This window comes from Lottia gigantea (genome assembly GCF_000327385.1).
Source record: "Lottia gigantea unplaced genomic scaffold LOTGIsca_2, whole genome shotgun sequence".
NCBI classification, from domain to species: Eukaryota; Metazoa; Mollusca; class Gastropoda; family Lottiidae; genus Lottia; species Lottia gigantea.
The window spans coordinates 867,960-882,387 of NW_008708400.1; the positions used below are offsets into that span (position 1 = coordinate 867,960).

General features: G+C 30.4%; 1 protein-coding gene across 1 annotated transcript; it reads right to left on the reverse strand.

Moving 5' to 3' along the window:
- Nucleotides 1-10,170: 10,170 nt before the first annotated feature.
- LOTGIDRAFT_103790 (hypothetical protein) lies at nt 10,171-10,968 on the reverse strand (the record flags this gene model as incomplete). The annotated part of the gene is made up of 1 exon (XM_009053167.1): nt 10,171-10,968. A coding segment is annotated over one exon (798 nt), but the record flags the coding sequence as incomplete, so codon positions are not given.
- Nucleotides 10,969-14,428: the final 3,460 nt, after the last annotated feature.

Consider the following 14,428-nt stretch of genomic DNA (forward strand, 5'->3'; position numbering starts at 1 on the left):
ACTATAACTTTTTATTCTACCCAAACATCAAAATGAAATGAAATGGAGTTTAATGTCATACTTTTCTCTACCATGTGGACTAATGAAGACGGACAACGTCATGCAGCGTGAGTGAGGAAAATGTTGCCAAGACAGCAGCATTAGCCTGCTCTTTTTCGATTTCCAACTATCGAGGGATCTCTAACGTGCACAGCCTGTAGCACACAGGGCATTGGTTTATTGTTCCATCCAACAACTAGACCCAAGTGGACCAGTTGTTTTTATGTGTTGAATTCTACTAGTTTATTATCTATGCTCAAACATACATAGCATTAAATTGTACATCTTGTATGGGTATCTACAATCTAATTAAAATTAGATTTTGTACCTTTTTCTTTTCTGATATTTTTAGTCTAAATAGTTTTCTACTAAAGGCCCATCACAATGATGTTTTTCAAACCAATCAAAGCCTGTCATGTAAAACCCAAATCTTGATAAAATAAGGAATTGTGGGATAGCATATTGCTCTACTTTAGTTTTGGATATCCCACTATTCATTCTTTATCAAGACGCACTTTGATTGTAATTAAAATTAGATCGAAATTTTTTATCTTTTTGTATATATTCTGATAATTTTAGTCTACATTGTAATCTAAGTAACTGTCTACTAAAAGCCTGTCCTAAAGGTAATATTCATTACTTACATTTTATAAACAATACACCATCCTTATTGTAACATTCCCAAAATTAGATAAAGCAGTGTTGAATTAATTCCCTCTTAATAAAAAATTTGACAATATATTACAATAAAACAAAAATAAAATAAACAGCCTACAGGTATATAAGTGGGTAATATGGAAGGTTAAGATGCCCTACTGGTTAGGACTTTGTGTCACAGGGATGTGTGAATATCACAATATTTAGCAATATTTTTGTATTATCATATCATAACAACTATTCTCCTAAATCATGGTAGAAGTATACCCGATTTACTTGATAGATTTTGAATACCCTATAAAAGTCTGAAATAATATAAAAAAACATTGTTGAACAACCATGTTTCCTCATTCAATATACATTTAACTTACAACAACCATGTTTCCTTATTTTATATTCATTTAACTTATAACATAACGATGTTCCTAAATCTCATTAATCTTATAACAACCATGTTCTTAAAACTCATTCAACTTTTCTTTCCCTCATTCATCTTATAACAACAATGTTCCAAAATCTTGTTCAATTCAACATTTTTCCACCCTCATTTGAAAATTTCATGTGACAAAGCGACAAACTTCATGTTTTATTTCAAATGTACATATGCCACAATAGAAAAATTAGCTAAATAACCTCTAATATTTTGTCTGAGGAAGGAAGTATGTGGCTGCTTCACATTAACAAGAGTTTTAAAAAACACAGGTTTACTACCTAAATAGTACTGGCAGGTGTGAAACAGACCATGCTTACTTTATTCGAAACACAACCAATGGCACTATTATATAACTTTTTTGTACACTTTGGATGAGATTTTGATTAACAGCATTGTCTTGCTCATATATTTTATACAGTTTTTGTCTTTTCTACTTCCTTTCTTCATGCATCACATTGTACAAGTGAAATTCATCATCTGAAGCAATCTTTTCAGACCAATTCAACAATAATTATCTCACCACAATTGGAGAAACTTCCCGCTCTATCTTTAGCCATACAAAAGAAAATGCAGCATCGACCAGAAAAGAAGATTCTATACCTGACTCTATAGGGAATTTGATTAGATGCCCTGTCAGAGCATAATTAAATTCCATTCTCACCATATTTTCTGGGACAAACAATCCATTCTTGCAGAAATTTACTCAAAATTCACAAGGAAGAACTCAATATCAACTCCAGAATTAAATCGTGACTCTCGACACAACATCTAAAAATATAGCTATATTAAAGTAATACGTCTTAGAATTAACATAAAATTTACGAATTTTAAACTTGGCGAATAAGAGCCAGTAAATATACCTGGTGTCATAAATAACATAACAGGATCTTTATATAATCCGATAAATCCAAGCAACTTAGTGATTATCCATAAATATGCAATTAACTATAGAAAAACGCTTAATATCAAGATTAAGCGTTTTTCAATAAATACTTAGTTTTATGAATTTTCCAATTGAATTGGCATCTCCAACTCTGTCTAGTACCTCTCTGGCTATAATCATCCCCCTTTTTCATCTGATATGATGATGACAAATTATGTGTTGAAATGTTACGTAATTTGTTATTGAGAAAGAGAGTCATACTATCATATATTTCTGATTTTTTGCGTTAAAAAAGTCGTTGATTGTAACCACAAACACTACAAAACAAAAAAATAAATTATTGCAAGCATGTCACAGACTAATTGTTGACAATTGAAAATATTATGTATAAAATTAAGCGCTGCAATAATTTTAAATTTTGTATAAAAACGTTTGCTAATTAACAACAGAATCATGAAATAATAAAACTGATTTTAAATGTAATATTTGAAAAACTGATTATTAATATCATATTTGAACAAGCCGTTACACAAGCACAAGCTACGCTCAATTACCCAATAAATTTTCAATGTATCTAGGACTCTAACTCTGGCAAATCTGTGTCACATTATGTCCAAGAATATGAACCTAATTTATATAATTCTGACAAAAACTATTTCTACACAAGCCACTTGTAACGTAGTTTCTGTATCCTCTGTCATGCTAAAAATCCAAATTTGAAGGATTTTTACAAAGTCAAGGGCAATAACAATTATTACCTAACTAAAAATCAATAAATATACCAAGTTGTCAAAGGCAATATCTCCAAAAATGAACATAAAACAGACGAACAGGCATACAGTGGTGACAACAATATACATTTCCATCCACCTAATATTGGATCAACAGACCGACTACAATATACATCCACAGTAGAATGTGGGCGTATAAAAATTGATAATCAAGGACACTTTAAGGCCTGTTAATTTCTAGAATCTCCCTCGGCCATGATTCCTGTAAAAACATTATTGCCCAAGCTTGTTGGATTTGAGCAAAAACATAAAAAACATTTGCCTGTGAGATTTACAATGGACAACTGATTTGTTCTAAACATACAGTTCTATTTGTCTGAAGGTATGTCTATTGTGTTTTTGTGTATCGAAAAACCCTCCAAATTTTTATAAATTAGCAAAGCATCCTAGGGATTATTCCATTCACAATTCTTTATCTGTGTTTTGTTTTATTATGAAGCGTCTGGAATAAGAAAGATAGTGGACCACAGCCATATACGCCCACCGCGGCATGCGGATGGTAAATATTAAAGATTTTTTTGGCCTAGAACACTGAATATTGTGTTAGCCTTGTAAATAACTCACCTAACATTAGCAAGAATACCTTCACTAAAATAATACAATAGACTGTAAGTTTAGTGCTTATAGGCTACTGATGCCATATTAGAAAATGTTATACAATTCACCAACATTCCATATTAGCCATGCGTTAACTGTGTCTTGATTTTTGCTGGTCTATTTCATAAAAATTTAATTGAATTATTCAAATATATCAACTACATCAAATTGAATCAGTATATATTATTAATTAATTAATTAGCCTACTTGTAGCTTTTCTGTATTATGAATTTGAAACCTCTAATCCACAGGTTTTTAACCTTTTTGATTTTGATGTGTCATTTTCTGGAAGAGCATTGAAGTTCATCTTGATATGATAATTATGTAAAAATGTTAAATTCTAATTATTCTGTACTTAAGGATCCAAAGACAAATAAAATGTATTTGAAACTTTATTATGAGTTCATTTGATTCAAATAAAAAATCACTCTTGTTGAACATCTAACAATTGGTATCAAGATCAAACTTCTACTTTGTCTGAGTCTAATTTATTACATAATATTATTTGGTAACTCACTGTTAAAATAGTGCTCAATACATCAATTGTAGACCAATATAGAAATATATTTTGAATTTATATTAAACTATAAATGTTATGTGCAGTTTCTATTACTGCAACTAACATACTAAGTTTCATCAAGATCAAATAAAAATCTTAGCCTTTATCATGCATACAAGGCAAATTAAAGCGTTTTTTACTACGTCAAGGGCAATAACTCTGAAACCGTTCATCCGACTATTACCAATTTGAAACTTGACCGAGATCTCATCAATATATACATACATACCAAGTTTCATCAAGATCAGATAAAAATTGCAAATTGCAAATTTAACGTGTTTTTACTAAGACAAGGGCAATAACTCTGCAACCGTTCATCCGATTATTACGAATTTCGAACTTAACTGAGATCTTATCAAAATAGACATGCATACCAAGTTTCATGAAGATCAGATAAAAACTGGACGGATCGACGGACAAGGGCGACGGCAATATACGTCCACATTTCCATGTGGGCGTATAAAAAAAACTGACAAAGCCTTCTGTTTTACCCTCTTACTGTCATATTTGAAAAACTTATCATAAAAGTCATATTAGTCTGATTTTTAATATGTCTTATTGTAAAAACTGGTAATTTTGAAATACTGATTAAGAATGTCACTTTGCAAGACTGATTAATGTCTTATTTGAAAAACTAATCATAAATGTCATATTGAAAAACAGATCATAGATGTCATATTTGAAAAACTAATTTTTAATGTCATTTTGCAAGACTGATTATTAATGTCATTTTGCAAGACTGATTATTAATGTCTTACTTGAAAAACTAATCATAAATGTCATATTGAAAAACTGATCATAGATGTCATATTAGAAAAACTAATTTTTAATGTCATTTTACAAGACTGATTATTAATGTCTTATTTGAAAAACTTGAAAAATCAGAAATGTCATATTGAAAAACTGATCATAGATGTCATATTTGAAAAACTAATTTTTAATGTCATTTTGCAAGACTGATTATTAATGTCTTACTTAAAAAACTAATCATAATGTCATATTGAAAAACTGATCATAGATGTCATACTTGAAAAATTAATGTCTCTTTCCAAGACTGATTACTAATGTCATTTTGCAAGACTGATTATTAATGTCTTACTTGAAAAACTAATCATAAATGTCATATTGAAAAACTAATCATAAATGTCATATTGAAAAACTGATCATAGATGTCATACTTGAAAAATTAATGTCTCTTTCCATGACTGATTACTAATGTCATTTTGCAAGACTGATTATTAATGTCTTACTTGAAAAACTAATCATAAATGTCATATTGAAAAACTAATCATAAATGTCATATTGAAAAACTGATCATAGATGTCATACTTGAAAAATTAGTGTCACTTTCCAAGACTGATTACTAATATCATTTTCCAAGACTGATTATTAATGACTTATGTGAAAGATATTTTGCCAGGCAGGTAACATAGCCCACTGCCAGCTGTCAGAAATGATAACAAAATCTTTAGTGGCTTAATAACGAATTTTCAAATAATCTTAAAGTCATCTATAAGTCAAGACAAAAACCTGAAACAGTTCATCAAATTATAATCAAATTCAAACATGTCTCATCGCTGTACACACAAGGGTAATAACTCTGAAATTGTTCATCCGATTATTACCAATTTCTATCTTGACCAGGATCTCATTAATATTTATATGCATATTTAGTTTCATCAAGATTGTATAAAAACTGTAGTCTCTATCGTGCCTGCGGGCCAAATTTGACAAGTTTTCACTAAGTCAAGAGCAATAACTCTGAAACCCTTCATCCTATTATTACCAATTTCGAACTCAACTGAAATCTCATCAAATCATACGTGCATACTAAGCTCCGTGAGGATCGGATAAAAACTGTAGCCTCTATCGCGCCTACAAGGCAAACTTGACACGTTTTTTCTAAGTCAAGAGCAATAACTCTGAAACCATTCATCCAATTATTACCTATTTCGAACTCAAGTTCTCATCAATATAGACATGCATACCAAGTTTCATCAAGATCAGATAAAAACTGAAGTCTCTATTGTGCTTTCAAGCCAAATTTGATGCGTTTTTACTAAGTCAAGGGCAATAACTCTGAAACCGGTCATCCAATTCTTTCTACTTTCGAAGTTGACCAAGATCTCATCAATATATACATGCATACCATGTTTCATCAAGATTGGATAAAAACTGTAGCCTCTATCGCGCCTACAAGAAATGTGAATGGACGGACTGACGCGATTATACGTCCACATTTCCATGTGGCGTATATAACAACTGTTTAGAAATGTAATTTAAAAAAAAAACTGAATATCAAATAAAATACTATTCACAAAAAATTTTTCATGCAAATATATATTACACACTCAAATCCTTGTCACTTGATAATGACAAATGCTTAGAGAGTTTTGTACATGGACAATAAAACCTAGAATTGGTAGACTACCTCAATATTGTATAATATTCAAAATTCATGCTTTACTGCACATTTAATTAAAATTTTAAATTACACATTAATATAATAGTCATGGTAGGCTGCAGACTCAGAAATGAGTCAAGCTTAACTACTTTTTGCATTGTGAGACAGTATCAGCAAGTCAATCATGCCAAATTATTTCAAAATAAAAGCAGACTGAGAGGAAATAATTGGCGTTAATAAAAGATAAATGATTAAAGAAATAATCTGAACTATATTAATGAGATGGAAAATTAAAGCGAATTTTATTATTTACATTTTTAGACAATAATTATTGGGGCATTTAGGCCTTTTTGGAACATTGAATGCCACTGATTTTATCAGCTTGGTTTCACTTTCAGATGTTAAAAGGTAGAATACGCAGGAGGATTGGTTTTTTGTTTAGTAAAAGCTATTGCATGGCAGAGAGGTTATTGTCATCTGACTGACAGGAAGGCTATGAGATGACTTAAAGGAGCTTTTGTTGGTTGAAAAAAAATATATATTATACCAATATCTGAGTCCCTTTACATATCTGAAAATTTTAACTAAAAAACTCCAGCTGTTCTTATTTTAACGCCAAAAGTAAATAAAAAAATTGTACAGATTTTTTAGCAAAAAAAACCACCAAATTGTAGAAATATGTCTCCTACTTATTCTGAAGGTTTCAACTAATAATATCAAGCTGTTATAAAGACAAACACCAACACTTGGTCAAACTGCTTAATTAACAATTAGTACACTCTGTTTTTGATTAATTGTTATAACTAATTAAGCTTGATCAAATTGAAACATAGGCTTTAAACCTTTAGTATCACAGCACATTAAGAAACATTATTTTTATGGATATAAACCTCTATTTATTATTTAATCACATTCGAGATATTAAATAGAAGACTATATTCATAAAACTATTTTTTCTTAAACTTTTTGGTACCAAGATAATTTTTTAAATTTGTCATTGTCAACCAGGGTTAATTATCACTAATTGGTCACAGATATCACTTTAGACTTGTTACATCAATTTTAGCTGGATTCTTTGATAAAATCAATGATAGGTTTTTTTTTGGTAAATGAGAAGTATTTTTGGGGGAAATAAGTGTGTTTTCTTCAAAATCTATCTAATTCTGTAGTAACTTCATTTAAATTCAGATTTTGATCAATTTATTGATAGTTTTAAGTATTTCAGTGTGAAAATTGATATTTAGTAGTTTGACCATTGACTTATGTGCAAATCACTTTCGAAAACTTGGAAATTGTACCTATTACCGATGGATAGTTTTTAATTTCTCCAGTAACAGAACAACCTATTGACTAAACAAGGTGCAGTGAAAAATAAATTTAGCAGACAAAACACATATTCTGGGTCAAAAACACGGAAATGTACCTTAATGAGATGAATATTACGATTTCTAGAACTATCATAACTAAATTATGGCCATTGAAAGCTTTATTTGATGGAAAGGTTGTCGTTCAGATATCAAGTCATAAAAGGGGTATCATAAACTTAGCTTAAATCAGCATACAACAACAAACACTCAAACAGTCAAATTTTTACTGTCAAAATTGTTTTGGCAGCATACATTTCACACTATCATTTTAACAAAAAAAGAAATCTTATGTATCAAATGCTGAATTAGTAGACAATTCTATTTTTTCTGCATTATTTTATGATGGTTATGTGAATCAAGAATAGAATTGTCTTCATGTGAAAAGTTAGTTAACTTTGATAACATCATACTTGAATACTGTGTATAAAATAATTAATACTACAATATTTTTCACTCTTTTCAATGACTGAATTGATAAAATATATTTCTAAAATATATAATTAAAAATTATTTTGAATGACTTCTCTAGATATTTTTGCAGGAAAATACAACAGTCACTAATAAATCAGTGGTTCATTTCATGTAAATACAACTGTCACTAGATGCAAACTAGATTTTGCATTCGATGCTAAGTCCAAGATTGTGGGCAAATCTAATAGAAATAGAAGACAGTAAATAAAACATAGAGGACTATATGGAAGATTGCAGTAAACACGAATAGAAGGAATAGATTGTAGAGAATTAAAATAAATTCTTGAAGACAATACATAGAAAGATGAGACTGAAGACAATACATATAAAAGAGAAGACTATAGACAATACAGAATGGGATGATTTTAGACAAAACAAATAAAAAGAGAAAACTGTAGACAGAAGAAATAAAAAGATATGCTTGAAGACGATACATATAGAAAAAGAAAACTGTAGACAATGGAAATAGAAAGCTGTAGACAATAGAAATACAAATAAAAAGAGACACTTGAAGATGATATAAATAGAAAGAGAAAGCTGTAGACAATACAAAAGGAAAGAGAATGTAGATGATATACATAAAAAGAAAGACCATTTATATAGAAAGAGAAGACTGTAGACAATAGAAATAGAAAGAAAAGACTGTAGACAATAGAAAAAGAAAGAAAAAACTGTAAATTATACATGGAAAGAGATAATCTTGTAGACAATGCAAATAGAAAGAGAAGATTGTAGACAGTGCAAATAGAAAGAGAAGATTGTAGTCAATGCCAATAGAAAGAATAGATTGTAGACAATGCCAATAGAAAGAGAAGATTGTAGACAATGCCAATAGAAAGAGAAGATTGTAGACAATGCAAATAGAAAGAGAAGACTGTAGACAATGCAAATAGAAAGAGAAGATTGTAGACAGTGCAAATAGAAAGAGAAGATTGTAGACAATGCCAATAGAAAGAGAAGATTGTAGACAATGCCAATAGAAAGAGAAGATAGTAGACAATGCAAATTGAAAGAGAAGATTGTAGACAATGCCAATAGAAAGAGAAGATTGTAGACAATGCAAATAGAAAGAGAAGATTGTAGACAATGCCAATAGAAAGAGAAGATTGTAGACAATGCCAATAGAAAGAGAAGATTGTAGACAATGCCGAAGATTGTAGACAATGCAAATAGAAAGAGAAGATTGTAGACAATGCAAATAGAAAGAGAAGATTGTAGACAATGTCAAAGATTGTAGACAATGCCAATAGAAAGAGAAGATTGTAGACAATGCCAATAGAAAGAGAAGATTGTAGACAATGCCAATAGAAAGAAGATTGTAGACAATGCAAATAGAAAGAGAAGATTGTAGACAATGCAAATTGAAAGAGAAGATTGTAGACAATGCAAATAGAAAGAGAAGATTGTAGACAATGCAAATTAAATTGAAAGAGAAGATTGTAGACAATGCAAATTGAAAGAGAAGATTGTAGACAATGCCAATAGAAAGAGAAGATTGTAGACAATGCAAATTGAAAGAGAAGATAGTAGACAATGCAAATAGAAAGAGAAGATTGTAGACAATGCAAATTGAAAGAGAAGATTGTAGACGATGCAAATAGAAAGAGAAGATTGTAGACAATGCCAATAGAAAGAGAAGATTGTAGACAATGCAAATAGAAAGAGAAGATTGTAGACAATGCCAATAGAAAGAGAAGATTGTAGTAGACAATGCAAATTGAAAGAGAAGATTGTAGACAATGCCAATAGAAAGAGAAGATTGTAGACAATGCCAACAGAAAGAGAAGATTGTAGACAATGCCAATAGAAGAGAAGATTGTAGACAATGCCAATAGAAAGAGAAGATTGTAGACAATGCCAATAGAAAGAAGATTGTAGACAATGCAAATAGAAAGAGAAGATTGTAGACAATGCAAATAGAAAGAGAAGATTGTAGACAATGCCAATAGTAGTAATGCAAATTGAAAGAGAAGATTGTAGACAATGCAAATAGAAAGAGAAGATTGTAGACAATGCAAATAGAAAGAGAAGATTGTAGACAATGCCAATAGAAAGAGAAGATTGTAGTAAACAATGCAAATTGAAAGAGAAGATTGTAGACAATGTCAATAGAAAGAGAAGATTGTAGACAATGCCAACAGAAAGAGAAGATTGTAGACAATGCAAATTGAAAGACAAGATAGTAGACAATGCAAATAGAAAGAGAAGTTTGTAGACAATGCCAATAGAAAGAGAAGATTGTAGACAATGCCAACAGAAAGAGAAGATTGTAGACAATGCCAATAGTAGTAATGCAAATTGAAAGAGAAGATTGTAGACAATGCAAATAGAAAAAGAAGATTGTAGACAATGCAAATAGAAAGAGAAGATTGTAGACAATGCAAATAAAAAGAGAAGATTGTAGACAATGCAAATAGAAAGAGAAGATAGTAGACAATGCAAATAGAAAAAGAAGATTGTAGACAATGCCAATAGAAAGAGAAGATTGTAGTAGACAATGCAAATTGAAAGAGAAGATTGTAGACAATGCCAATAGAAAGAGAAGATTGTAGACAATGCCAATAGAAAGAGAAGATAGTAGACAATGCAAATTGAAAGAGAAGATTGTAGACAATAGATAGGAAGAGAAGACTGTAAACAATACATATAGAAAGGGAAGTTTGTAGACAATACATAGAAAGAGAAGAATGTAAACAATACATATAGAGAGGGATGATTGTAGACGATACAATAATTGACAATACAGATAAAAAGATATTGTAGACATCAATAATTCCTCATCAAAAGAAATAATATAGAAAAAATCATTCATAGAAAATAGTGATGATGAAATAGATAATGATAGGATTTGAAAGTTGTTAAACTGCCTCATTTGGAAATCTTGTATTGAAAGATTGTGCATTTCGCAGAAACTTGTCTCAAACCCTTCATAAAATTTTAAATTTCAGTTAAGAGAATAAAAAAAATGACTAACCAATAACAGGCAATGATGGTACTCCTGTATTGACAAACTAAATAAGTATACTCTATTTTTCAAGCTCAATAAAAGTGACAATTTAAAGATCAATATTACAGCTACAGGTAGAGACTATATATATATATTAATATAAGCCTTTATGCTCTAGTTCATATTGAGTATGCATTGAATTAAATTAATATTGATTTTCACGTATACCATTGAAACCCAACACAATTTGAAGGGATCCAAATATGGTGACATTTATAGCTTCTCTTGCACAATTCTGACACAGGCCACCTCTACCAGATTATATATCATTCAAACAAACTGTCCTCATGATTAATTTACTCATCAGCATCCAATAGATATGTTTCAGGGTTATACAATAAAGGGATTCATTCATTGGGCAATTACCATATCTCACCAGGGAAGTTTCATTGAAATCTAGTTAAAACTAAATGCAGATTTTTACACCTTAAATCAAATGTAATACAGTAAAAACATATTAGATAAGAATGTATTGTCTGTACTTTTACCATCTACTTAGAGTGATTCATTCACCTTTTTGACTAGTACACAAACAATGTGACAAAACAATGTTCTTTCAATAAAATCTTTATATACTTGAGCAGATCAAATCAATCAATATCTTTATGCAACTGCAATTTTCAACGTTGAATTGGTTGTAGACAAATGTTATAAATCATAGGCAGTAGGCAGCTGTCATATATGGTCTCACCTGAACTAAAATTTGTAATTCTAACTAGGAACTCCCAGATGTTGCCATCTACAAGCAGTTATGGACATCATTTGACATTTAACTCCTTTTAGTTATCATTAACAGAGTATTTTAAAAAGTCTTCCGATTCCATTAAAAGAAACAAAAAATAAAAATACAATATCAATTATCTGATAGACCCTAACATAAAGACATAAATTAAAAAGAAGCGAGCCCTGAAAGTTTACAGGAAGTAGTCTTGATATGAAAGGATGGCTCAGTTGATGATGAGGAGCACGGCCTGGCTCCAGAGCTGAAAACAAATGTGAACATCCAACTTGTGCCAAGACTTCTATAAACTACAATTATCTAAGTGTTGGGATTCCCACAAAATCATTTAATGAAGCATCCCGGAGAATGTTAGATAATAGGTGCTTTCACCTATGCCATGTCATTTGAGGTGTCTGGAGGAGTAATCAAACACAATCTATGTCGCAGATTCTTGTAAAATAAATACTGCTAATAGGCCTACTCCTCACATGGAGTCGATTTGTAAAATACAATTACAATTTCTGAGTTTTGTGATTTTTACCAACACTTTTTGGTCAACAGAATATAAGTATAAATGTTTGGTCATTGGTGTTAATAGCTCTCATGACATTAGTGAAAAAATGACCTGCAATAAAAATGTTATGTATAATTTTTTATTTCAGTGCCTGATACTATGACAATAAAAAAAATCTACTAATGATCCGAACCAAATAACAAAACCTGAAATCCAAAACAACAGTTTGACAATACATTGGTAGCAGTCAATAAGCAACTGATGTGATATGGTTAAAATATTTTCATTATAAATAATTTACTGTTATTCCACATTGGCCCTGTGATAACTGTGACTCATAATTATTTGCCAATTATCACTAAGTTTAAATCGGGAGATTTTTCCAAAGCGCTTACATTCATGATTTGAAAATCCAAATTGATTTTTGTTTTAAAATAAGCCTTGTAAATCAATTATATTGATCATAGACATACATGACACAGTAAAAATTAGGGATAAGCCTACCCAGGCAAAATAATTCTAGAAATAGTGCCAGATATTTCAAATTTTGGGGCCCAAAATTTTTGAATATTGTTGTTTTTCAGTATTGATTGAATCAAAAATAATGTCAAGGCGAAAGGATGTTTGAAAAATAGGAAAGCAAGCATGATCCTAACCCTCTAAATTAAATGGTACAGGTAGGCCTACATCAAACATGTAATACCATATTAAAAAATGTTCTGAAAGCAATATTGAGTAAATAATATGTACTTGCAATGTTACTTTTTCCAAACATGTAGTTCATGACATCTAAAATATCCCCAGTCCGGTCATTCAATAATTAAACAATCAAGGCAGAGCCCTCAAGTTCTGCTTTGAGCACATCCTGACCTGTTCTTATTTACATTTATGCTATGGTTTTTTTTAATTATGTGTAATTATGTGTAAGTATTGGTTTATGCAATCTGGCCAAGTATTCCCAAACTATCTTAGCGCTAGGATGTCCTAGTTTCTTATCTGCTAACATTGATTCTATGACATCCTAGCGCTAAGATTGCTTCGAGAATATGTGGCCAGGTTTGTAAATGGTATGTTTTTAAATGTTCTGGTTTGTGCCCATTTATGTCATTTGTGACAAAATTGCAACTTAAACACATCGTTTCTATTTAAATTCCTACCAGAGTTTGAATCTAAATACTAATATATTGTCACCACTCCCAACTTACTAGAGTTTGAATCTAAATACTGGTATTGTAACCACTACTATCTAAATACTTATAATTACATTGTAACTACTCACAATTTACCAGAGTTTGAATCTTAAAACTTCTATAGTAACCACTCTCAACTTACCAGATTTTGAAAGTAAATACTTATATTGTAACCACTCTCAACTTACCAGAGTTTGAAAGTAAATACTTATCTTGTAACCACTCTCAACTTACCAGAGTTTGAAAGTAAATACTTATATTGTAACCACTCTCAACTTACCAGAGTTTGAAAGTAAATACTTATATTGTAACCACTCTCAACTTACCGGAGTTCAAAAGTAAATACTTATATTGTAACCACACACCACTTCCAGAGTTTAAATCTAAATGCTTATATTGTAACCACAGACCACTTCCAGAGTTTAAATCTAAATACTTACATTGTAACCACACACCACTTACTAGAGTTTGAAACTAAATGCTTATATTGTAACCACTCCCAACTTACTAGATTTTGAATCAAAATACTTATTTTGTTACTACAGAGCACAAGCCAAGGTTAGGAACTAAATACATTTCCTTGTATTCTAACAAACACTTCACTTACCAGATTCAAACAAATTCATTTCAAAATTCTAGCTATTAAATCTTAAATTTGTGCAAATAGTTAACGTTTACATGATAATAACTCTCATCCTTTTTGATTTTGCAAGTTTATATTCTACTTATTATATATTGTTATTTTTTAAAGCCATTGTAATGTTGATTTTCAATACTAATATCAATAATATGTGT